This window comes from Rhinatrema bivittatum, chromosome 12 (genome assembly GCF_901001135.1).
Source record: "Rhinatrema bivittatum chromosome 12, aRhiBiv1.1, whole genome shotgun sequence".
NCBI lineage: Eukaryota > Metazoa > Chordata > Amphibia > Gymnophiona > Rhinatrematidae > Rhinatrema > Rhinatrema bivittatum.
In genome coordinates this window covers 50,865,327-50,890,469 of record NC_042626.1, presented here as the reverse complement: position 1 = coordinate 50,890,469, position 25,143 = coordinate 50,865,327, and the positions used below count along the sequence as shown (strand labels likewise).

At 47.6% G+C, this 25,143-nt stretch overlaps 1 protein-coding gene across 1 annotated transcript in view; it reads right to left on the bottom strand.

Moving 5' to 3' along the window:
• MLX (MAX dimerization protein MLX) overlaps positions 1-16,340 on the bottom strand; it is a 56,581-nt gene extending 40,241 nt beyond the window's left edge. The window contains exon 1 of the mRNA XM_029572648.1: positions 16,266-16,340. Coding sequence (XP_029428508.1) covers positions 16,266-16,325 — 60 coding nt within the window. The 5' untranslated portion in view covers positions 16,326-16,340. The remainder of the gene's footprint in view (positions 1-16,265) is intronic.
• Between the last annotated feature and the right edge of the window lie 8,803 nt (positions 16,341-25,143).

Genomic DNA, 25,143 nt, shown 5'->3' with positions numbered 1-25,143 from the left:
AGCCAGACAATCTATGCAGTGCAACAATGAAAAAAACAGAACCATCACCATTCCTCAAACATCAAACAAAATCAAGAAATAAAATACATAATTCAAAACAAGCTAATGAATAAAAGATCAAATAATTAAAAACTCATATACAAGTTTTTTTTAATGTCCCAAACACCAGTAAATTATTTCAAAACAGCAGACACAGCAAATAACACCTGAAAAATAAAACTAAAAAGGATTTTAAAAATTCACACTCTCCATACCTGGGAACTTTTGATTTCCAGTTGCCCTGAGATTGTGGTGGATTAGTGGGAGTGGGATGCAAAAACTTTCTCTTCTCTTTCTTATATACACACAGACAAGCTCATACACATATATGCTCCCTCAGACAAACTCGCAGGCGTCTCCAGCTCTTCTTTGGTTGGGATCTACCAGCAGCATCTATACTTCAGCTGTTGACAAGTTGGAATCCAACTGCAGCCCCCATTCTCTCTCACAAATACAACCCAGGTAGCTCCCATTCTCTTTCTCTCTCTGTCTCCCTCTCACACATGCACAACCCAGAAGTCTCCCATTCACATCCATCCAAATCTCAGTCAGGCTCCCATTCTCACACCCTCAGAAGTTAGCAAGTAGCTCATATAAAAAAAAACCGAAGAAAATTATTTTTTACTCAGCGCATAGTTAAGCTCTGGAATTCATTGCCAGAGGATTTGGTTGCAGCAGTTAGTGTAACTGGGTTTAAAAAAGGTTTGGAAAAGTTCCTAGAGGAAAAATCCATAAACTGCTATTACGGTAATTAATAAGCAATAGTAGCTTGAGATTTATTTAATGTTTGGGTACTTGCCAGGTGCTTGTGACTTGGATTGGCCACTGTTGGAAACAGGATACTGGGCTTGATGGACCCTTGGTCTGACCCAGTATGTCATACCTTATGTTCTTATTTCATTCCTCCTCCACTACTGCTGCCAGCTTGTACCTTCTTCTTTGTGGAGAGTAGCCATTCTGCGTCTGCTCTTGTGCATCGCGAGATGAGAATATAGGAAGTGCTAATACCGTGAGTGTTGAATACCATGGGGCTAGCACATGAGAAGGAGCTACCGGATGGGCTTCCTCTTCTGCTGTGGCCTCCTGCTTCTTCCGCTGCCGGTGGGATCAGGCCCAACGGTGGCAGCACAGATCTCCTGGTTCTTACACCACTGGTGGGATCAGGTCCACCCGTGGCAGCACGGACCTCTCCCTGATCCTGATGTTCCCTACCAGATGTGCCATCCTGTGTAATTGCATGGTTTGCACATCCAGTTGCGCCAGGCCTGGTGGTCATGCCCCTGCTCCCAGTGTCATTCACCTCTCTCCCTCCCACTCAGTCAGCAGCATCCCCCATGCATTTCTACAGCTGCACCTGGGGAACAGGATCAGTGGGCTGTCAGCTGCCCTGCTGGCCGTGGGGGACGGGGAGGAAGATGGTGTCAGAGGATCATGCTGGGGCTACCATGACACAGGAAGAAGTGAGATTGTCAGAGACTCCATGATTGTTTGGTAAGTCATTATCTACCCATAGGTGATTACTGCTCTAAATCAGAGATGATATCACTCCATCTCCATGCACCCTGTTGAAGTGTGCAGTGATCAGATGTGCCTGGAAGGACCTGTATCTAGATGGATGCAGAATTTGCCTCTAGGATGGAGAGGCGTGGGAAGTTCCTTGGAAAAAAAAAAACCAGGAGAGTGAATAGCCACAGAGGCTTTTTCCAGTGGAGAGCTGGAGTAATTCAGTTTAGTTCGGGCACCTGTTGTGTTACTCCTGCCAATCTGCAGGTTGAGCTTAGTTATCAACATCTTAGGGATGTTCCCCACTTGACTTCAAAAATCCTGATAATCCTGTAGTTGGGCTTATTTGGGATAAAGGAACTGACCCATGAGTCTTGTATGGATACTCAGATACCACTATTAAGCTGTGTAATAAGCTAAGCTAGTGAGGCTGCGTCCTGAACATCTGGCCACCTGGGACTCCTGGGCCTTACTAGACAATACTGGGCCATCACCAACCTGCCAGCACTGCCTGGTTAGTTTCTGAAGAGTACTTGCTGGTAGTCACTGGTACCCTGCTAAAAAGGCCTACTGGTATCATCCTAGGTACCCTGTGCCATTACTAGATTGTGCTTCCTTTATCTACTCTTTGTTTTCTTGCACTAACCTATTTCTAGGGAACTGTAGGCTGTTGGTACCAATTCAGCTACCCCATGGCCTGTGGGGTCCAAGGTAGCTGGTCTGACACTCTTCTTGAGTACATAGCCTGCCTGACACCTGGAGCCAGGGTCCTTTCATCTCCTAAAAACAAACAAAAAAAGTATTTTCAATTTCCCTGCTCCCTCTTTTCTGCCCCAAAGACTCTCACACCTTCAGGCGTTGTGCCAGGTAGCCCTGCTGATAAAATCCCGTGGGCAGCGTGCTTGCCCAATTTAGAAATAGCATATACTATGCCCCATTAGAAAGAGTGTGGCCTTTGCCTAAAGGTTTTCATTTCTGGAAGGGAAAAATCTCTCATGCAAGCACGCTGTTCGATGCAAGCTCTAAAGGTGGAGCCAAAAACGTCCAGCTCATGTTGCATAAGTCTTTGCTTGAGTAACTTTTATTCTGTGGAATGAAATCTGTGGGCGTAAGACAATTCTGTTTAATTATTGTGCAAGCAAACTGACCTGTGGGCTTTTTTTCCCCTCCCCGTCCTTAAATCTGCTCCTACTTTTTGTTCTTGTAAAGAGATGCTGGGTTTGATAAGAAGAGAAGACTGGACAAAGTGAACTCCATGAAGTCACGGGACATTTTCGAAGGCATCCTTTACCCCAGCACTTACTCACTAGGGTCAAAATGCACTCACCATGTACTCCCGCTGCCACATCTCCCCAACAGCTTTTATTTCGGGGGGGGGGGGGGATGAGTGGAGGAAGAACATGGTGAGTGCGTACCCTCCACTCTCACACAGCTCTCTTCTCTCCTCTTCTCCCATCCCACTCTTCGTCCCAGTCTCTTCCCTCCCCGGCTCCACCCGCCCCCCCCCCCCCCCCAGCCCAGGGCTTCTCGACCTTTTTATTTTATGGCACCGCTAACCAAATTTTGTATAAGTCTTGCTCCCTGCCCCCCTCTCAACAACAAGAAAGTAGCACTTTCTACCTGTCTCGTTCTGCCAGCTTCAATCAGAGCCGGCCATTCCTGTGAGATTAGAGGGCAGCACACATTCAGACATCAGTACTGAAGCTGGCATAGGAGGTGCACAAGGGTGAAAAGCAGTAAAGCACTGCCCTTCTCCTTCCCGGGACAGAGCTAGGGTAAGATTACCAAAGTTCTGCTGGGCAAATCTTAGACACTTGTTCCCTGTAGTGCAAGCAATAAAGGAGGGAGAATGTCTGGTGGATTGTCCCCATGGAAAATTGTAGCAATCTATTCTCAAAATACATCTAAAAGCACATTCTTAGTTAACACAAACTATTTTTGAAGCCTCCGTGCTGGTGGATATGTCAAAGTTATCCAACAAAATACATCTCTTCCCAACATTTAAATTCTATGTGGGAGACACGTCTAGGTCAGATACCTTGATCTGTGTCCCAGTAAATTTTATACTGGTGAGTTATTAATATTCTCTATCAGGCAATAACAGTTTCCAACCTTTGATGTCTCTGGCTTGCTTTTCTGGCTGACTGTGTTCTTTTTCTCATTCTCAGGTCTTCTCTCTCTGTTCCTTTGTTTTTCTCTCTCTGGTGCCTTTCCCTTCTTCTGTGTCTCTTTCCTTGCATAGATATTTTAATATTTTCTTTTCTCTTGATGCTCTCCTCTTTCTCCTTCTCTGTCTCTCCTCCATTCATCATTTCTCTTCTCTTCCATTATCCCCCCAGAATTCCCCACCCTCAAATCCAGGGTTCTCTCCCTCTCCCATCCCTTTTCTCTTCCTGAGCCATTTCTCCATCTCTATCTTCCCAGTACCTGTCCTCTCTCTCTTTCTCTTTCTCTTTCTCTTTCTCTTTCCCTCTCCATCACCCTGGCCCTTATCCAGGGTCCCTTCTCCCTTCTTTCTCTCTCTCTCCATTTTCCTGCCCCCTCCTAATTCCCCTCTCCCCCCCCCCCCCCCCCCCCCCGGTCATTTGTGATCCTCTCTCTCTATCCCCCCCTTCATCCCCCTTTCCCACTTCCCCCCTCCCCTAGTATGGCCCAGCTTGTCCTTTCAAACAGGTCCCTATCCCCTCTCCCCCACCACCAGCAGGAGCAGAAGTACATAATACTGAGTCAGCATCCTGGGCCTCCCCCCAAGCATTCAACACTCCTAACCTCCCTTCACATTTACCAGTTTTTTGCACTGCACCCCTTCTCCCCTCACCCTCTTTCAGCATTCACCGCCCCCCTTCCTTTCCCACAAATTATTCTCACCTGGCTGCACTCCTGCCTGACTCCCTGCTCTGCTGTCATCTGAGTCCCAAGTCCCTGCTGCACAGACATCTAAGGCCTGGGGCAGTGACTCTCCAAGTAAAGAGAGTAAAACAGAGAAGAGACCTATAATCCAGGCACCGCCGATCGCGGGGAGCACGGGCCGAGGTGAAGCCGGACGTCGATGGCGGCAGGGAGAGACGGGACTCGGATCGCGGCCCTACTTTTAAGTCCTTGCTGGGTCGCAGGCAAGTGATGTCAGCAAGGGGGCCATCCGGTCGCGTCGGGGAGGTGCGGCCTCGTGGCGGAGGTGGGTGCATCGCTGCGGCCTGCTCCGGACCCCGGTGGGTCACCGCCGATCGCGGGGAGCGCAGGCCGCGATGTGATCCAGCTAAGGGAGTTGCCCTTAGCTGGATCACATCATATCTTAGCAACAGACAATACAAAATCAAGATTGGAAATCACGAATCCAAAGCAATTCCCCTTAATCAAGGTGTCCCACAAGGCTCCTCCCTATCATCTACCCTATTCCATATATATCTACTACCCCTCTGCAGCCTACTCTCTGACCTTAAACTTCCACATTTCATATACGCAGATGATGTGCAGATACTCATACCAGTTAACGACTCCCTACCTAAGGCCATCAACACCTGGGAATCCACCCTAAACACAATCAACAAGCTTCTCTCCAACAACCCTCTTGCCCTCAACACTGCAAAAACAGAACTTATGCTCGTCACACCACAAAACAGTTCAGACAACTACCCTCACCACACATCCCCCACATCTATCACGGTTACTCAGCATGTTAGAGACCTCGGTGTCATACTAGACAACTATATGAACTTCAAAAAATTTATCAACTCCACTCTTAAGAGTGCTTTTTCAAATTACATACGTTAAAAAAATTAAAACCCCTCCTTCATCTTACTGATTTTCGTACAGTTCTGCAGGCAACCATTTTCTCGAAAATTGACTATTGCAACTCCCTCCTCCTAGGTCTTCCCAAAAACACCATCCACCCTCTCCAAATCCTCCAAAACGCTACCGCCCGTATCCTCACATAACACCCGTCCTCAAGGAATTGCACTGGCTCCCCATTATACACCGTATCCAATACAAAACCCTATCCCTTATCCACAAAGCCCTACATAACCCCGACATGAATTGGTTCAAGGAATCATGAATTTTCCACACCTCCACAAGACCTACCAGAAATCAATACCTGGCAACTCTACGCACCCCCAATCCCAAACTCTATAACCTTGCTTCCACAAGAGCTCGCTCACTGTCCATAGCCGGACCTGCACTTTGGAACTCTATGCCAACGAGTCTACGCCAAGAACTCTGCCCAAAGAAATTCAAGCAGAAATTAAAGACCTGGCTATTTAAACAGGCATACACCTGAACAGGCAGACCTTACTCTCTCACATCTTGCTTCCATTTTTCTGTTCTATCTCCCCTGCTTTCCTCTGCTGTAATTCCCTACTCTCCATGCTCTCTATGAAGAGACATAAGCTAAGTCTAGGTTATCTTCCTTCGCATTGTTAAATAGTTCATGCTACCCGCATTAATCTATGTTCATGTATTGTTTACATTATTTAAATATCATATATTATCCTCATATGTCAAGAGTTCCCTGTAAAGCATTTATTAGCTAAGTTCATGTTTAATGTAAACCAATGTGATACTCACAGTGAATGTCGGAATATAAAAATTTTTTAAATAAAGTGTGTGTGGGAGAGGGGGATGAGGAGAGGATAGGAGGGGAGGGGCTGGAATATGGAGCAGAGGCTCTTCCCTTCTGCTGATCCTGCCCCTCCCCTTTGGTCTTCCTTAGCCCTAGTTACCCTGAGAATAGGAAGACAGGGCTGAAGCAGCAAGGAAGAGATTTGAGGCACTGTCGATAGAATCCAGCATGAGCCCCTGGAGAGGGATCATGCTGATGTTGCAAGCACAGAGGTACAGAAAGAACATCCCAGAGGCCGGCCCGCTGCTTGAGAAGTAAAGTACTGTTCTATCCCATGCACCTCCCCTTACTTTCAGGGCTGGACTGAAGACACAGGCACTGGCCTAGGGTGTGAAATTCTGAAGGCGCCTAAAAACTAGGACCCTCCCCCGCTAACCAATCTCACAGGGAGACCCCAGTCCTGTCTCACTCATCCCTGTTCACTTTCCTCTCAGTATCTCCTTCTCTCTCTCCTTCTCCTTCTCTCTCTCCTTCTCATCCCATCTCCTGCAGCATAAGTCTGGCCTGATGGAGGCCAGGTAGCTTCCTTGTGCTGGGCACCAGTCTCATCGGCCCTTGCGGCCGAATCAGGAAGCAGGGCAGTCCAGGCAGTAGGCGGCCACATGGGAGGCGTTTGTCTCTGGCTGGCAGAGCCTGGAGAACCCTGCTAGCCATGCTGCTCCTAACATCTGCTCCCCCTGCGCATGGGCGTAGCGTCCATAGTGCACAGTGGTGCACAGGCACCCCCAACTTTGAAATGGGGTGTGCCATGCACCACCAATTGCATGCACACCAGGCGCAAAGAGGAAGCAGTCTGGAGGCCGCCAGCGGAACCCATTTCGCCAGCGGCCAAAGAAAGAAGAGGTCTGGGAGGCTGCCAGCAGCCAAGAAGAGTAGCAGGCCTGTTCTCCTACTTCTCTGTGCACCGACCTTCAAACCACATGCAGCCAGTATGTACTCTATACTGATCTTGTGCATTGCAAGATCAGCACAGAGGAAGTGCTAGCCCCGTAAGTTTTGAATAGTGAGGGGCAGGCCCGCGAGGAGCAGTGGGAGAACGAATTCCTTCCTCTTCTCGGCCACCGGTGGCCTCCCAGGCCTGCTACTCTTCTCGGCTGCCAGCAGTCTCCTGGACTCGATGGAGAGCCTGCCTGTGAATGGTAAGCTGCCTGGGTGTGTGGGAATGGTAATCTACCTGGGTGTGTGTGTGTGTAGTGTGAATTGCAACCTACATGGGTGTGTGTGAGTGTGTGTGTGAATGGGAGCCTGCTTGGGATGAGATGTGAATTGGAGCCTGACTGAGTAGGTATGTATGTGAGAGAGATAGAGAGCATGTGGATGTAAGAGCCTGTGTGTGGAAGTGGGAGCCTGCACATATGAGAAATAAAAGTTGTTGGGGAGATGTGGCGGCGGGAGTACATGGTGAGTGCATTTTAACCCTAGTGAGTAAGTATATATGGGCGTGGGAGCCTGCATGTGAGAAAGAGCATGTGAGAGTTTGTGTGGCAATATGAAGCTGTGTGAGAGAGAATGTGTTTGTCTATGTTGGTAATGGGAGCCTGCATGTGAAAGACAGCATGTGAGAGTGAGAACCTGTGTACGTGTGGGATAGTAGCCTGTATGTGAAAGTCTACATGTGAAAGTGAGACCTTGTGTATGTATGTATGGGAATGAGAACCTGCATGTGAGAGCCTGTGTGTCTGTATATGAGAGAGAATGTAAGAGTGACAGCTTGTGTGTGACTGAGGGGGAATGGGAGCCTGCATGTGAGAAAGCATGTGAGAATGAGAGCCTGTGTGTTTGTGAGAATGGGAACACACGTGTAAGACATGTGAGTGTGAGAGCCTGTGTGTATGTGTGTGGGAGCCTATGTGTGAATGAGAGAATGTAATAGTGAGAGCTTGCATGATGTATGGGAATGGGAGCTTGTATGTGAGAGGTCATGTGAGAGCGAGAGTATATGAGAGTGGGATCCTGTGTAAGAGAAAGATTGTGTGTGAGAGCAAGCATGTGAGAGAGAGCCTGAAAATAAGACAGAAGGAGAGAGAAGAAACAGAAAGAAAAGAGACCCTGAAAAAGTAATAAGCAAAAGATAGACAAGGGGAAAAAAAAGAGACTGGGCCAACTGATTAGAAAATAAGATCAGACAACAAAGGTAAAAAAAAATATTTTGCCTTTCAGCAATTGAAATATACCATCTTTGGGAATGTGCATTTTTTATATATTAGTATTTTGCTTTTTCTTCAGTATTCGCGTTCTCAGAGTCTGGTTTTGCCTGCATATTTCTGTTTCTAATTTGTAGTCTCTTATTCTGTATTAGGTAAGGGGCTGTCTGTGATGTACATGTGTGACAGAAGTGCAGTATTTTGACTAGTGTGTAGTTTCTCTGTAGGGATTTGTAGCAGTCTGGCTTGTTCTATTTGCACAGTAGGTGGTGTATTAGTGTTCTAGGGCCTGGTGTGTCACACACAGGCAGGCACGTGAGAGAGAGTGTGTGAAAGAATGAATGTGTTAGTATGTGTGTTTGAATGAGAGAGAGAGAAGAGATAGTTTGTGTGGCTCTACCGCCCCAATTGTTGTGAATGAAGGGCAGCTGGGTAAGGGGTGTTGTAGACACCACCTCCTGGAGTGGCACAGGACTGGAACAGAGTATGGATGGTCCAGTGATGCTGGAGCACTGGAACAAGGTGCAGGCTGGGCTGGAGCACTGGAATGCTGGAATCGAGGCTTGTAAAGGTGGAACCACAGGAACAGAGTGAGGTAAGGATGGAACTGGAACACAGGACTGGGGCAGACAGGCTAAGACAAGAAATGCCAAACCAGGACTAGGACTACACAGAACATAGAATGCTCGGAGGCAGCGTAGGCAAGAAAGGCCCCAAAGGGCAAGGCAGAAAGAGGCCTAGAAGCAGGGAGAGACCTAAGGGTCTCAGAACTAGGCCAGGGGTCAGGAAACAGAGAAGCCAAGGGCAGGCCACCAGGCACGGAAGGGTCAGAAGGCCCGCATGCCACAGATCAAGGCTTGGAACAGAAGGCCAGATGGCCATAAGGCAAGACCATGGCAACCTGGGAACATAAGGCCCAGAGGCCAGGAGATAGGGAAAAGCAAGGCTGGAGTCACCGAGTCAGAAGGCCTGGAGGCCACGAGACAAAGCTAGGAATAGTTTGAGAAAGCCACAAGGCAGAGAGGGCTAGAGCAGGGAGCCAACAAAGATGATGCCAAAGCCTTGAGGCATGGGAGAGACAGAGAAGTAAGGCTGGAGTTTGGGTGTAGTACAGGCAGGAGAGAAGAGGTTGGTCAGCCAGGGGAATGAGCTCATGGAGGTCCCCCACTGACTTGGAGGCAGAAGCACAGGCTGAGAAGAGGAGCCAGAGAATGCTGGAGAACAGTTCGGAGCCAGGCTCACTGGGGTACTCTGGTGGAGGGGGAGACTGCACAGCAGCCAGAATCGCAACACCAATCTATGATAATCTCAGGGTGAGTGAAAATCAAAAGGTCCAAGGTATGGGGAGCAGGAAAATGTTTTAATTCTTATTATTTTTAATTATTGGGTGCAATTTAATATTTCTATTGTTTTGAAACATTTTATTGTTTTTGGGGGGAAATAGAACATTTCTTTTAATTATTGGATGTTTTATTCATCAGATGTTTTGAAATATTTTATTAATTTTCAGAAACAGAACAAATTTATGCAAGTTTTTTTAAATTATTGGATGTTCGTCAGCTGTGTTGACATTTATTCTTTTTATTATCATGGTTTTAATATTATAAATGATGTTTTATATCTCTTGATTTTATTGCTTGATGTTTTGTGAGGAATAATAAGACAGTCGGGCTTCTGGTTTCCAGTACAGTTTTGAATGCACATTTCTATTTTGTATTTGGTGAGGGTTTGTCTATACTTTAAAGGTTTAGTTCTTGTGTAACTTGAATTTTTGCTGTGAAAATTATGGTATTTATCATCACCGGCTTTTATGGCCTTATGGTCCTCTCTTTCTCATTTCTATTTTAATCAGAAGTTTGCGCTTTATTAATTTCATTTTCATGAAGAAAATGGTTTTGAATGTTCTTGCAGAAAATATTTTTTTCATTCACATATTTTATTGTAACTGATGTGAGTAGACTAGGCGATTATTTAAAGAGATGGCTTTAGCTAATTTTCCCTCTAAGGATTGGGTTACGGTGAGCATAAATTGATAGGCTTTTTGCATCAAAGAAAGTAGTGCCCACAAGGTAATGTAGGAGGGTAGACTGTGTTCTAGGGCACCTGACAGCAGCAAACTTTATGGTGCACCACCAACTTCAGCAATCACCCTTCACCCCTGCCCCTGCTGTCATCTGTCTGTGCTTTGGTTTCTCTTAACTTTGCGCGTGTAATTTTTACGCTGCCAAGAATGCTAGGTGCATAAATTCTTGCACATGCGCAGCTGAAAAATGTCAGACAGACACCTCATCAGTCACGAGGTGCTCCTACAGGACCTTACTTCCTAAAACCTTAGGAAACCAGCAGAGGGAGGCAGAGCACCAAGAAATCAGAAGCAGGATTCTCCGAAGCAATATTTTCTGTTTCTCCCTTCAATAATAATATGTTTCAACATGTATAGAAAGAATTACCGAGTTCTGAAATGCAAATTGCAGGTGGCAGATCCATTAAGCTTCTGTTGCTCCCTCTTCCCTGTTTACTAACCAGATGCTCACAGCACACCAGTCCATTTAATGTGGCCCAGAATTATTCTGCTGAGTGCCGATAATAAAGGCATGGCATGCCACTTTTTTGGCCTTATCTTGCCAACGCAGAATGGCTGAGAAAAGAGAAAGGAAGGGGAAGTGAGTGGCAAAGACTTTGGTGGCGCCTGGTCACAGCGTGCAGGACAGGGGTTGGCGTGGCGACTCGGCGACAGTGCTGCTGCCAGGCGCACACTGCCGTGCAGCAGATCTAAATTTGGATTCCTAAGTCTGGCTTCTGTGAGCTGGACCGGGCCGGGAGGCAGCATTTATAGTCCAAGGGGAGGCCTGTCCCAACTGTTGCTCAACAGCCACACCGAGTGGCCACTCACGGAGCGCATAGGAACCAGGGTCGGGAGGGAGCTGTGGTCTGCAGCCCTGGCCGAGGATTGTTACCACAATGGTAGGGCTACATAGGAGGTGGGGAGACAATGGGGAAAAGTCCAGGCTAGTTGTAAACGAAGGCCACGGTAGGAAACTGAATCTGATTTTGCTGAGCAGGTGGTAACTGATGGATAAATACTAACATTGCGGATGTCGGGAACTGCGTACCCGTGAGCCCCTCTTGCTGTGGCCAACCTCATGGACAGGGCCCCGAGGCCCATGCTGATGGCAGGCGAGCGTGTCTTAGCGTGAGCCAGACCATGTCAGGGTTCAAGACTCTATACCAAGGCAAAGCAGAGGCTGAAGACCTGGCGCTAGGAAGCCTGACGGCTTGAGAGAAGGCTGATGGCTTGCCCAGCACTGGTGGAACCTGAAGCAGAGCTGAAGACTGCAGCGAGGCCACAGGCGCAAACTGAAGCAAAGCTGAATGTTAGGAAGTCGGAAGTGGAACTGGAGACTGGAGCAGCTGAAGTTGAGGACGAGAACCAGGCAGAAGCTGAAGAGAAGAACCAGGCTGGAGATGAAGGCAGGAATTAGACTGGAGCTGAAGGCAGGAACCAGGCTGGAGCCAAGGGCAGGAATCAGGCTGGAGCTGAAAGCTTGAGCAAGACAGAAGACTGGGGCCAGGGTGAGCAGGAACCAGGAGACCATCTTGCTGAGGCCAAGCTAAGGAGTCTGAAGAGTCCTTTTAGAGGGCAACCGGCAAGGGCGTCATCCAAGGGCGCTGCGGGCTTTTCCCATCATGGGCCCTTTAACTGCAGGAGCATCATGCATACGCCTAGAGCACAGCATCAGAAGGGCAGCGGTATAGGATTGCTGGCCGCATCTCCCTGCCAAGCGAATCGGCAGCATCTGACCGGGTTGGGGTAAATGATACTGTTCGTGAGGCTGTCCCGCGAGCGGTGAGCATAACAGCGGGTTCAGAATACAGAGTTATGAATTGGGAGATTCCTCCCACCCATCACACACAGTGTAACGTAGAGCAAGTCACTTAACCCCTCTGTACTCCCGCTCAGATCCAAGCTCTCTGGGGAGGGACATCTTAATAATGTGGATTATCCAGTATAATGCTCTGAACATTGATGGGGCCCTACAGAAATATAATGTTCTTACAGGTCCTGGTAAATGTAAAGAAAAACAAAGGAAGTATTCAGTGTGACAGGAGAAAAAAAAATCATGATAGAAATCCTGAGAACGTTGGCTATGCCACAACTACTGTGTGGGAGATTTGCCATGGGTTAACCAACACTGTGAACCCTACAGAGGCACCACTGGTGGGACAGCCCCTGGCTGAAGGGTGTACTGAGCACCCCTCCCTTGAGAATCGATGCCTGTGGGCTAGGGGACTGATGCTGTAGGGGTTCTGCTCTCTCAGCCACAGCAGACGGCTACAGCAGCTGCTCCTGAATGGGAAGAGATTGCAAGAAAGCCCTGTTCCACCCACCACCACCCCTACATGAAGATGATGGCCCTGCCGGCAGATGATGCCATTGCAATAACCATGTGATTGGACCCCAAGACCCATCTTCTAATTTCCATTCACCAATTTCACTTCTGGGCCCAAGTTTCCCCTTGCAAAGGGTTCTGATTATGGCATAAGAAGAGCTTTAAGGATATAGATAGAGAGCGCGAGAGAGATAAATATATAGAGAGAAGACAGATACCAGGCCCAGCGCCAGAGGGTGTGCATAGCCTGCAATTGCCTGGGGCAGCGGCTCCATGGCTGCCGCAGTCCCTTCTTTCCTCCCTTTGGTCTGCTGCCGAGTGACCCATCCGAGCAGCAAAGAGCTGCCCAGCAGGCGACCACCTGCACGAAAAAACTGATTCGGGGCGGGGGGGGGGGGGGGTCAAAGGGACTTCACGTGCTGCGCCGGCACAGCAAAAACAATAATGGCCACCTCTCATCTCAACTCTGACAGGCAGGCGCAGGGCAGGGGCAGAGAACCAGCTATAGAAACGCAAAAGAGTGAGGAATTGCAATTTGCAAAAGAAAACTGGCTGGCAGCCAGAAGCTAACAGCAGTGTCAATGCAATCTGATGAAAAAGAATGTAAATGCTAATTGTCCAGCAGGAGACGGTGCCCGAGTACACAATGAGAAGGCACCTCCTCTTCTGGTTATTCTCGAGAGAGTCCGAAGAGAAGAGAAAAAAAATCAAACTCATAGGCTCATGAAATAGTCAGCACTGAGGTGCAATCCTAGCCAGAGTCACATATGTGACAGCTTCATGCCCAGAGTCAAGTTCCAGGTATCAGCCTCGCAGGACCCGAGGAATCAGAGAAGGAAAAAAACAACTGGTCTGGGCAGGGCATTGAGAGGGGACACTGGGCAGAGAGCAAATTGTGTAATTGGCCGAGGGAGGGGCTGAGCCTGAGAATGATGGAGTAAGCGGCACAATCATTGTTCTCATTGTTCCCACAAAGCCTAGCACCGGCTCTGATACATACATACATACATGGATTAACATAACTAACAAGATAGCAGATCAAGTGTGTCCCATGACAACAAAATCTATCAATCCGGACAAAGACAACAGGAAACCATGGTTCACCACAGAGCTGAAGTCACGTAAACACGAGCTCAGATGCAAGGAAAACCAATGGCGAAAAAGCCCATCCACAACAACCCTCCTCACCTACAAAGCATGCCTCAATTCATATAGAAACGAAATCAACAAAACCAAGAAAGAATTCTTCTCCAAAAAGATACACCACTTCTCATTCGATTCAAGAGCCCTCTTCTCCTATGTCTCAGCACTCACCAAACCTCCCGGACCTAGCATCCCAGATGACCAAGCTCTTAAAAAAGCTAATGAACTAGCCGAATTCTTTGACAACAAAATCACCTCACTCGTAGCCCCTCTCAAAGGGCCATCTCTGCACACAAGCTACGCAAGCAACCACAGCCCACAAACTCCTCAACCCAACACATACACAGCAGCACTCGAATCTCTTGAACCCACGTCCACCTTAGAAATAGCGAACATCCTTAAGAAGATAAAACCATCCTCTCACCCGCTAGATCATATTCCATCAAACCTTCTGAGTTCAATCCCCGACATCATTGCCAAGCCAGTGGCAGACATCATCAACCGTTCCCTTGCTCAAGGCCAAGTTCCCGACCAACTCAAGTTGGCAATGCTCAAACCTCTCCTCAAAAAACCCAACCTTCCCCCTTCGGATCCTGCTAACTACAGACCTATAGCAAACCTTCCTATGTTGGCTAAAATCATGGAGAAAGTGGTTAACAGACAACTCTCAGAATTCCTTGATGACAACAATATCCTCACCACTAACCAGTTTGGATTCCGGAAGACAAAGAACACCGAATCTCTGTTAGCCACACTATCGGACAACATTATCTTCAATCTGGAAAAAGGCCAACCTTGCCTCCTCGCACTTCTGGATCTCTCCTCAGCGTTCGACACCGTGAACCACTCTAGCCTACTACAACGGCTAACAGACATCGGCATAACAGGAGCAGCTTTCAACTGGTTTAAATCCTTCCTTGAGAACAGAACATACAAAGTCAAGATAAACAACAAGGAGTCCCACCCCATTCAATCCAAAATGGGGGTACCACAAGGATCCTCACTCTCCCCCACCCTCTTCAACATCTATCTCCTCCCACTCTGTCATCTACTTACTAACCTCAATCTAATCCATTTTCTATACGCGGATGACATACAAATACTCATCCCTATAACGGATACTATACACAAAACCATGGATTACTGGAATAAATGCCTCTCAACCATCAACGATCTACTAGCCAGTCTCAACTTAGTCCTAAACACAAACAAAACGGAAATTCTTATAATAGCTCCGGAACAATCTGCCCCAACCACCGCCTGCAATCCTCTAGACACCTCAGGATACACCACCTCTCCTCAAGTCAGAGATCTGGGTGTACTCCTAGACAACAGACTCAACCTCAACAAATTCGTAAATAACACCACAAAAGAATGCTTCTTTAAATTACAAGTTTTAAAGAAACTAAAGCCACTTCTCCGCTACAGGGATTTCCGCACAGTACTCCAGGCCATCATTCTCCCGAAATTGGACTACTGCAATTCACTCCTGCTGGGCCTTCCCGCCTGCACCACCAAACCCCTCCAGATGGTCTTGAATGCCACAGCAAGAATTCTCACCAACGCCAAAAAAAGGGACCATATCACCCCGATCCTCCAGCATCTCCACTGGCTCCCCATTAAATACAGGATACAGTTCAAAACCAGCATGATGATTCATAAGGCCCTACAGAGCATCTCTCCACTCAACTTAACCTTCCAGCTCCAACTACACACTTCTAAAAAGCCAACCAGAAGGGCATATCAGAACAGAATGATCACCCAACCAGCAAAATCCTCCCTGAGGAAACGCGCACTATCCACAGCGGGCCCTTCGCTCTGGAACTCACTACCACCAGACCTCCGCCTTGAGCCGTGCCATTCCATGTTCAAAGTGAAACTCAAGACTTGGCTCTTCCTACAAGCTTTCCCAGAGAGCTAAGAGCAGGAAGAATAACAACCCTCCCACAGCAATTTTGTAATGTTTATTTGCTTTATTTATGTGTTCTTAGTAGATCTTAGTTTGTATTCTACTTTATAATAGATTAACTGTTCTATATGTTCCATGTAAACCGCCATCTCGGCGATAGTTATCTCTGTTATCTGTGAACCGGAGTGATATGTATATTATACAGGAACTTCCGGTATATAAAAACCAAAAATAAATAAATAAATAAATGTGTGTGTGTGTGTGTGTATATATATATATATATATATATATATATATATATATATATATATATATATATATATATACACACACACACACACACACACTCTGGAAGGGAGGGAGGGTATGACAGAGGCATTCAGATACCTACAATGTATAAATAATGCACAGGAGATACATTTTTCAGCGCAAAGAAAGTTCTAGAACCAGAGGTCATTTCTGAGGAGGTGGGTGGGTAGGTATCAGGCAAACCTTTAGTCTCCTACTTCTGACTTTACCTGCTGGTGACAGCTCAGCTCAGCACAGCAGCAGCAACTCCAGCAAAGTGCTTCCTTCATTGGACTATGGTTCTGGTACAGCAAGCCCTCGCCCTCTGCCCACGGTGCCCAGCATCACCCCACTCTCTCCCTCCCCTCCATGCCTGGCATACTAGCATCACCCCAATCTTTTTGCCATCATTCTACAATGCCAGCATCCTCGCTCTCTCTCTCTCCACCCCACCTCATCTGCCCAATACCCTCTCTTCCTCAATCCTAACTGCTGAACACCTCCTCTCTCTGTATTCAACCCCCCCCCCCACTCAGCACCTTCTTACTTTCTCCACCTTGCCACCCGCTCACACTCTCTCTCCCCACCCCTATCTGCTCAGCATACACACCCTCTCGCCACTCCCAACCCACTCAGCGCCTTCTCTTTTTCTCTACTCCACCTCTCACGCTCTCTTTATCCACCTGCACTTTCCCAGCATTCATTTCCAACTCTCTCTCTCCCCTACTAATGCAGCAGCTCCAGGCCTCCTCCTGCATTCTTCAGCTGCTGGCAGGATGGGCTCTGCCAGTAGCCCTGGGCCTCTTCCTCGTCTTCGGCCACTGGTGGGAGGCTTCACCAGTGGCCCTGCCCCCAAATATCTGGCTGTCCTTCAGCTGCTTGCGGGTTGAGCTCAGCAAGCAATGCAGCCTCCTGATCTACAAGTGGAGGATGGGAGATGATTGAAAATGTGACTGTGGCCATGAGTCTCAGACCAGGGAGCACATTACCTTTACCCGCAGGAGGCAGCTCTTTCCTCCACCTGGCCTCCCAGGAGGTCAGTGAGCGGACTGATGGACTGGACATCCAAGGATGAAGCTTTCCGGGTCATACAAAAAAAAAAGAAAAAGAAAAAGATATTTCTTCATAAGTGATTTGTATTTATTTAAAAAATGTTTAACCTGCCTTTCCAGAAAATATGTTCAACAAATAACCAGTTTCAAACACATATGGTAAATGTCATTATAACAAAAATGTAAAACTCCACACATGACCTCCATGAAATAATTAACAATCCATAAACACCTAAAAACCAACATATTAATAACATACAACAAATAATCTTAAAAGCAAGACGTCCACTCCCATCTTGACATCTACAATTAAGGAAGGGCCCAGGAGAAGCCTTGGTGCTAGTGAGGATGGAGCCAGAGATCAAGCCGGCATTGAAGTGGGAAGGGAGACCAGGAAGAGTTAGGGGGGGCCTTGCGATCTCTTTATCTGCCTTCAGGTTCCAGGGTGGGGGGGCCTGGAGACCTGCATGCTAGCACCCTCCTCATCCACTCAGGAATGAGATCTGCCAAGCACACCGAAGTGAGGTTCCAGGGTGGGTGGGGGGTCTGGAGACCTGCATGCTAGCACCCTCCTCATCCACTCCTGAATGAGATCTGCCAAGCACACCGAAGTGAGGTTCCAGGATGGGGGGGCCTGGAGGCCTGCATGCTAGCACCCTCCTCATCCACTCCCGAATGAGATCTGCCAAGCACCCCGAAGTGAGGTTCCAGGGTGGGGGGGCCTGGAGACCTGCATGCTAGCACCCTCCTCATCCACTCCCGAATGAGATCTGCCAAGCACCCCGAAGTGAGGTTCCAGGGTGGGTGGGGGGTCTGGAGACCTGCATGCTAGCACACTCCTCATCCACTCCCGAATGAGATCTGCCAAGCACACCAAAGTGAGGTTCCAGGGTGGGTGGGCCTGGAGACCTGCATGCTAGCACCCTCCTCATCCACTCCCGAATGAGATCTGCCAAGCACCCCGAAGTGAGGTTCCAGGGTGGGGGGGCCTGGAGACCTGCATGCTAGCACCCTCCTCATCCACTCAGGAATGAGATCTGCCAAGCACACCGAAGTGAGGTTCCAGGGTGGGGGGGCCTGGAGACCTGCATGCTAGCACCCTCCTCATCCACTCCCGAATGAGATCTGCCAAGCACACCAAAGTGAGGTTCCAGGGTGGGTGGGCCTGGAGACCTGCATGCTAGCACCCTCCTCATCCACTCAGGAATGAGATCTGCCAAGCACATCGAAGTGAGGCGTCTGCACAGCTAGAAGGGGCAGCATTTGATCTCTTAAGCTATGGAAGAGGAGCTGATTTCTTCTCTACTCCCCAGCCTGGAAACATCTCCCCCATTTTACCAAGGATCTGTCCTTCTTCTAGCTCTTCCCTCCCTGGACAAATCACATTGGTCTACAAACCTGTTTCCCATATTTCAATTTTCCATGGAAACCATTAACCTTAATGCCCAGCCATTAAGCACTTTAGATTAAAATGATTGAATTATGGATGCATTCAAAAGGTGCGCAAATGGGCTGTAGCTACAGTTGAAGTCTTGATGATTGGCAGTACTGCTCACACATTGCAAAATGTTTATGTCTGGTACTACAGACATGGTAAGGTTTGCATGACCCTATTGCTTCTGAGTTCACTGTCTTGGGTAATAAAGTTTAGAAATACCTTTTACTTTCATGGCACTTGGAGCTGGGGGATGGGCTGTGTGTGATTACGTAATGCCTGGGCTGGGGTCAGCTGTTGGCTGGGGTCAGGTCAGTAAGCAGTTAGATGTGTGTGTGTGTGAACTCTGCCCTGCCTTCTGATCTGCTCCTTCGTGCAATTCTCCAATATCCGGGAAACAGGAAAGGTCAGAGTTCCCTCTTCCCTCCATAGATAAGCTTCTGAAGAAAACGTATCACCCTGGCTTTGTGTACCTTAGGCTAACTTCCCTCAGGAATGCGTCCTCACTTAACAGTCTGTTCACTTGAAAGCAAGTTACTTTGCTAATGGCTTTACAGCAGGAGTACTAAGAGGCCCTGACGTGATAAGACAATGTGTACTGAACTTCAGCCCACAGAGTTAACTCCCAATGCAGTAACCTAATGCATAAGAACATAAGAACATGCCATGCTGGGTGAGACCAAGAGCCCATCAAGCCCAGCATCCTGTTTCCACCGGGAGTCACAAAAAAGCATGCTACTCCAAAAATGTGCATAAACTATGGTTTTGTTGTGAGCAGAGACAGACACTCAGAGCATGAGCCCCTGTGCTGTGGTGCGACCTGCACATCCCAGGGCTGGCCGCGGTCCACGCCACTGGCAGGCAAACGCATCCGGGCATGGGCTGACTGGAGCGGGAATACTCTTGTCTTGGAACTAGAACACGCTTGACTTGGAACAGAAATACTTGGAACTGACACCCAATGCTGGCCTCTGGGGTGGCCCTCCAGCCACTGGAAAGCGGATTGTGCGTGAGGACAGACAGTGGTTCAGGACTTGGAAGAAGAAGGCGGCTTAGGACTTGGAATAAGACAGAGGCTATGAAGACTTGGAAACATGAAGAAGCTCTGGGAGAGTCCTGCACTGCAGCATGCCCTGCACAGTCCGTGGGCTGACCGTGGACCACGCCGATGGCGATGCAGACTCTGCATTTGGAACTTAATGAGGGCTGGTCGCGGACCACAAAAATAGTGGCGCAGGCACTGGACTCAGGAAGAAGGCAGAAGCTGGAACAAGACTCCGAAGATGGGGGACTGGACTCAGGAACTTGGACTCAGACTTTAAAACCAAGGTTGGACTGCCAAAGACTTGAACCAGCAAATGAAAACTCTGGACAGCATGCAGACCAGGAACAGGAATCAGGAACACGAGACCAGGAACAAAGACATGGATTCCAGAGCAAGGTGAAGACTCCAGGAACAAGACGAAGACTTGGATTCAGGAACAAGACTCAGGGCCAACGGAGCCTGGAGACCAGGAACATTAAACAAGAGACATGGAAGACCTTGAAGGTGCTAGCAAACCATTGTGAAGGCCAGGAGCAAAGATAGAAGGGCCCTTTCAAAGGGCTGCAGGAAGAATACCATCAGGCAGGGCCGCGGGGGGGGGGGGTTGGTTCTCACCATGGTCCCTTTAAATCTTGAAGACATACACATGCATATTAGGCAAGCTGGCAGGAGCAGGAGCCGTGGCGGAGTCATCCCAGGCTGCAAGGATAGCAGAAGCAGTGACACAAGGCCACGCCAGGAGACAGAAGCGGTACCTGCTGGTATCAGGAATTGATGGTGTCCAGAAGTCGGGAGGTGAGTGAGCTGCTCGCGGGCCTGTCCTGCGAGCAGAATCACAACTGTTTTCTGCACAGAAAATATGTTGTGAAACAAATCTTGTTTTATGTGCAAATTACATGATTTGGGCACAAATCATGTTTTATGCACATAACTCTCAGGTAGGGATGTGCAGGCCAAACAATTTCAGTTCATTTTGTTTCGGTTTGTTTGGTTAGGAATTTTCAGTTTGGTTTAGTGCATTCTCTTCTTTTTTTCAGTTCTTTTTTTTTTAGTTTGTTTTTGGAAATTTATGCCTGCAGTTCAGTAGTTGCAGGAATAGTTTGTAGTTGTGTGCAGAATTTGAAAATTTGTATGTTCAGCTACCAAACTGTGTGCACAAATTCTGACAACAAATGTACTGACAATTTTTCTTTCGTTTCGGAGGCACTGTCCATTCAGTTTGTTTCATTTGGCTCAAACTCAAAACATCATTCCTCATATTTATGCATTCATTTCAAACAAATGCACATTCCTAATCCTGAGTACAGAACTCTGTTAGTACAAACTCCGGGTTCATCCCCATTGATTTACATTAGCCCCAGAAACTTTACTCCACCTCTGATAAGGAGTTACATTTCCAGCATAGGAAAACAGGAGTTAAGTGCACTGGGGAGTAATAGCTAATGTCTTGATCAACCTGAGATTTGCACGGAGGAGCACTAATTTTAGTGCACAGTTTTACTCACATTTATACACTCCACTCCTTGTTATTTGCTTCTAATTTTTTAACCCATTATAAAAGAGTCTGCCATATTTTGCACTAATTGGAGTTTCCAGATCAAGCTCTTGGTAAGAGCTATGTGTAAAGCTTTGTAGTAGAAACTGCTTTAATCTTGTTACAGCTAGACTGCACAGAGTAAAACTCCTCCTGCCCAATCAACAAACTTGTCTTTACTGTATCCTGACCACACACAGTTCACCCCTGCCCGAGGATCATATTTTATATATGTGTATGCTTTTTATTACCTCTTCTTTATGACTTCCTTCTCCCCTCCTGCCTCTCAATTAAGCTGACCTGGATGCGTTCACATTACAGTCAGCCAAGGCCTTGAGGAGAAGCTTCTTTGGAGATAGGACACCACTCTTCAGCCAGCAGGGGTGGTCGCTGTTGAAGTGGCAGCCCAAACACAGCTTTATTGTGTGACAGCGGGCCATGAGGTTGGATTCCCAGGAAAACCTTTGGTGGGGCAAGAAAGAAAGGCCTGAGTACCCCAGTGTAACATGTTAGCTTAGGACAGGGGTGGCTAACTCCACTCCTCAACAGGCCAGGTTTTCAGGACATCCACAATGAATATGCATGAGGGAGATTTGCATGCTCTGCCTCCATTGTTTGCAAATCTATCTGTCTTAGGGGAATCCTTGCAACAGAATAAGATTTTTTTATTTTTTTTTTACTGCAAATGAAAGGAAGCTGTATGGGACATTTCCTTGAATGTTTTTGGTTTTTTTTAATCCATCCCTGGGGTGTTAGGGTGTATTATAGCCATAACTGGAGAACTAAATATCATTTTTAAGTACAGCAGTGCAATCTTCCCAGAGCTGTCACATATATGAACAGTTTTATGTGTGTTAGCTGGCTTTAGCAACAAGTGCAAAACTGACACCACCAATTGAGCTATGCACACCTGTAGCCTTACTGTAGTGGCTTTTCAGGTGCTAAAGTGCGCCATGCATTGATTCTTTTAATGGAAGACTAAATTGCAGTTTCACCTCATTAAAGTGATCGTGGTTGCTTTGCCTGGCCAAAATGCTAATTGTCTATGCTAGTTCTTTAAGGGCTGAATATTAAAAGCCTACGTACATGAATGGCTGTTACTAATCTGCATAGGGCTTAATGTACATAAAAGCACGCGTAACCTGATTTGTTGTGTGCTTTTATGAGCACTGGGGAGAGGCATTCTTGGGGACAGAGTTGGGACTTCCATGCATATTTTTGGTTTTTAAAAAGTATGTGCGTAAATTCACCTGCACAAGTTAATACTCGATAGAGCAGGCATAATTTTTGCGGATGAGTTTGTGAACATACCGGCCCACTTACATAGGAATTTTTAAAGTAAACTTCTGCACCTAATTTCACTTTGAAACTTCAGGGTAAAGTCTGCATGTAAAAGGTATATATAGACTTTATCTTTACCTGCACAGCCATAAAACTACTCTCTCGACATCCATGTGACTCACAGAAAGGATCATGTGGCTGAGTGTGTCTTAGGGTTGCCAGCTCATCCCAGTTCAGGCTTATCCATTCCCGTGGTTTTCCCTATTACATGCCTGGATCTGTAGTTTTCCCATTAATATACCTATGAGAATCAGAACTATAAATCCCTGCATGCAATGGGGCAAAACCAGGACTGGATCAGCCTGGTTGACCTGGGGTGAGTTAGCAACTTTATTTGTGGCGGTGTGCATGGCCTCGTGACCCCAGCATGGAGGGAGAGGCCAATGAAGTCTGTGGGGCTCCATGGATCCATGGCTAGAAGCTCCAAGAACTCCCTAACTGACGCCAGCTTTAACCCTGCTGTGCAGGCCCCTGCTTCAGCCTGTCTTAGGACATCCTCCATTTTGACCTGCTCCCTGATCAGCAGTAGCCAAAGGCCCAATTGCAGGAACGTAGGTGCCACCAGTTTGCTCCAGCTTTCCCAGATCTGGTTGGTTTGAGGTGAACAAGGTGGACAAATAATTTGCGTTCCTGCTGTTGCCTTTCTACATTCCAAGACAGACCAGATCTCGGCGGGAGGGAAGGGAAGGTAGAGCAGAAAAATGTCATTGCTAAGGTCTGGTTATTACAGGCCTGAGCAGCTCATCAGTGCAGTTGATACCTGCTGAAGGGATACTAAAGGTGTCCCATTTGACAAGTGCTGTGATTTGAAGGCCTTTTATGAGTTAACATAGTTCGGTACTTGGTTAGCATAAGAGAAGATCAGAGATCTATCCTGTCAACCTTCTGACTGACCAACAGCTATGTCCACACAGCAATTCAGGGGCAGGGTCATCCTTGCTGAAGGGGGGGTGATAACTGATGCAATGAACCTAGGCCTCATGCTTCTGGGGACCCTGTGCTGCTGTCGTATCCCCTCCCCTCTCTCAATAAGTGACTTCATTTGGGAGTGCGAGTGCCAGCGGCGGGCCAGAAGTAGCAGCAGCCTGTGCAAAGGAAATATTAACCCTGGATCAGGAGGTACAGTTCTCCCACCCCAACTGCTCATCAATATCTTGGGGAGACCCCCTCCCCCCTCCCCCCCAATTCAATCTGTGGGAAGGTGGTGAGCCTGCTATGGCTACATTGCCCCTTGCCCTGTGCCCCCTAGGGTCAGCCCTGACCAGGAAAAGGTGAAATAAATCACTGTAGCTAGTTCTGCAGCAGTGAAAAACGTACCCTTCCTAAGGTCTTATACAGTGAACCTGCTCACTCGCTTTTATGCGCGGATATGGCCGCTTATTACATAGGGCCTTGCCGTGCTTATGTACGTGCGTTTCTTCATGTGTCCGCGGATTTGTGTGTGCAAATCATTTGCATAATTTATTTATTTTTTACATCCCGTGGAGACGCCATCTTTAGCTGCGCACGGTGATCAAAACCCACGCTCAAAACTAACACCTGTTTTGCCGCGGTTTTTATTAGATCAGCATTCTAATGATTTGCGTGCACAAATCTACGGACACGTGAAAAAAAACGTGTTCATATGCGCGGCAAGGCCCTACATAATAAGCGGCCACACTCCCCACTGAAAGCGAGCAAACAGGTCTCCCTTTTCAGCAAATGTATGACCCTGGAATATATTTCCAATATTTCGAATAACTGAGTGCTGCAGAAAATATGGCAAATATATCCATGGGTGATAATTTACAACTGCACGCCACGACCTCTGTCACCTGCCACCACTCCAGCTGCTCTCGTTCTTTGGCGAAGCCGTAGGATATACCACAACATCAGGAACAGCTGGACACAATCAGAAAACTCCATAGTAATAACACCAGAGCTGCACGGACCCACAACCACCACATCACACCTATGCAAGCAATGGAAGAAAATGGCACCCAAGTCGGCGCTCATGGCCCTGACCGTGGTGGTAAAAAAAACCCGCACTAGCATTTCTATCTTCTAGCGCGGCTTCCTGCATTGACCGTTAATAGATAATCGCCTCCTTTCGTGCCGTTAGCATGCACTCATGCACAAAAACTGCGGGTCTGTAAGCGTGTTTGTACGCACCTTTTTCCCCCGCACGCAAAACCCTTGTCACATCCTCGTATAGGACTTTGCGCGGGGAAAACGCACGTACAAACACGCGTACATGCGTGTACGAACCCACAGCGGCTTCTGTGCACCTTATTACATGGGCCCCATTGATTGGGATTTAGAAAGCAGGAAGGGGGATCATCTTATAGGGATTCCCAGAATTCTCTTACAGCTCCCAAATGGTCCCTGAAATCAAGAGGATCGAGAGACCTGCGATTGGCCCCGGGATGCTTACTTCTGCTGTTGGGCAGCTGTCAGCACAGCCCCTGCAGTCCTCCCTCCGTTGTGCATCCTAGGTTTGGCAATATTGATTTAGCTCCAGATGAAAAGAGGCAAATAAGCATCAAGGTTGGCAAATAACCTTGTTACAGATGAAAACTGGCTGTTAAAACAAACCAAGTCATTTTGAACTCCCTGTTTGAGTTATGATTTGCATCTTATTCTACAGGAGATAGCAGTTATGCTTTTGGAAGCACGTCTTCGGCCACTCCCACTGCTACAAAGCAGAAAATACTGGGGGGGC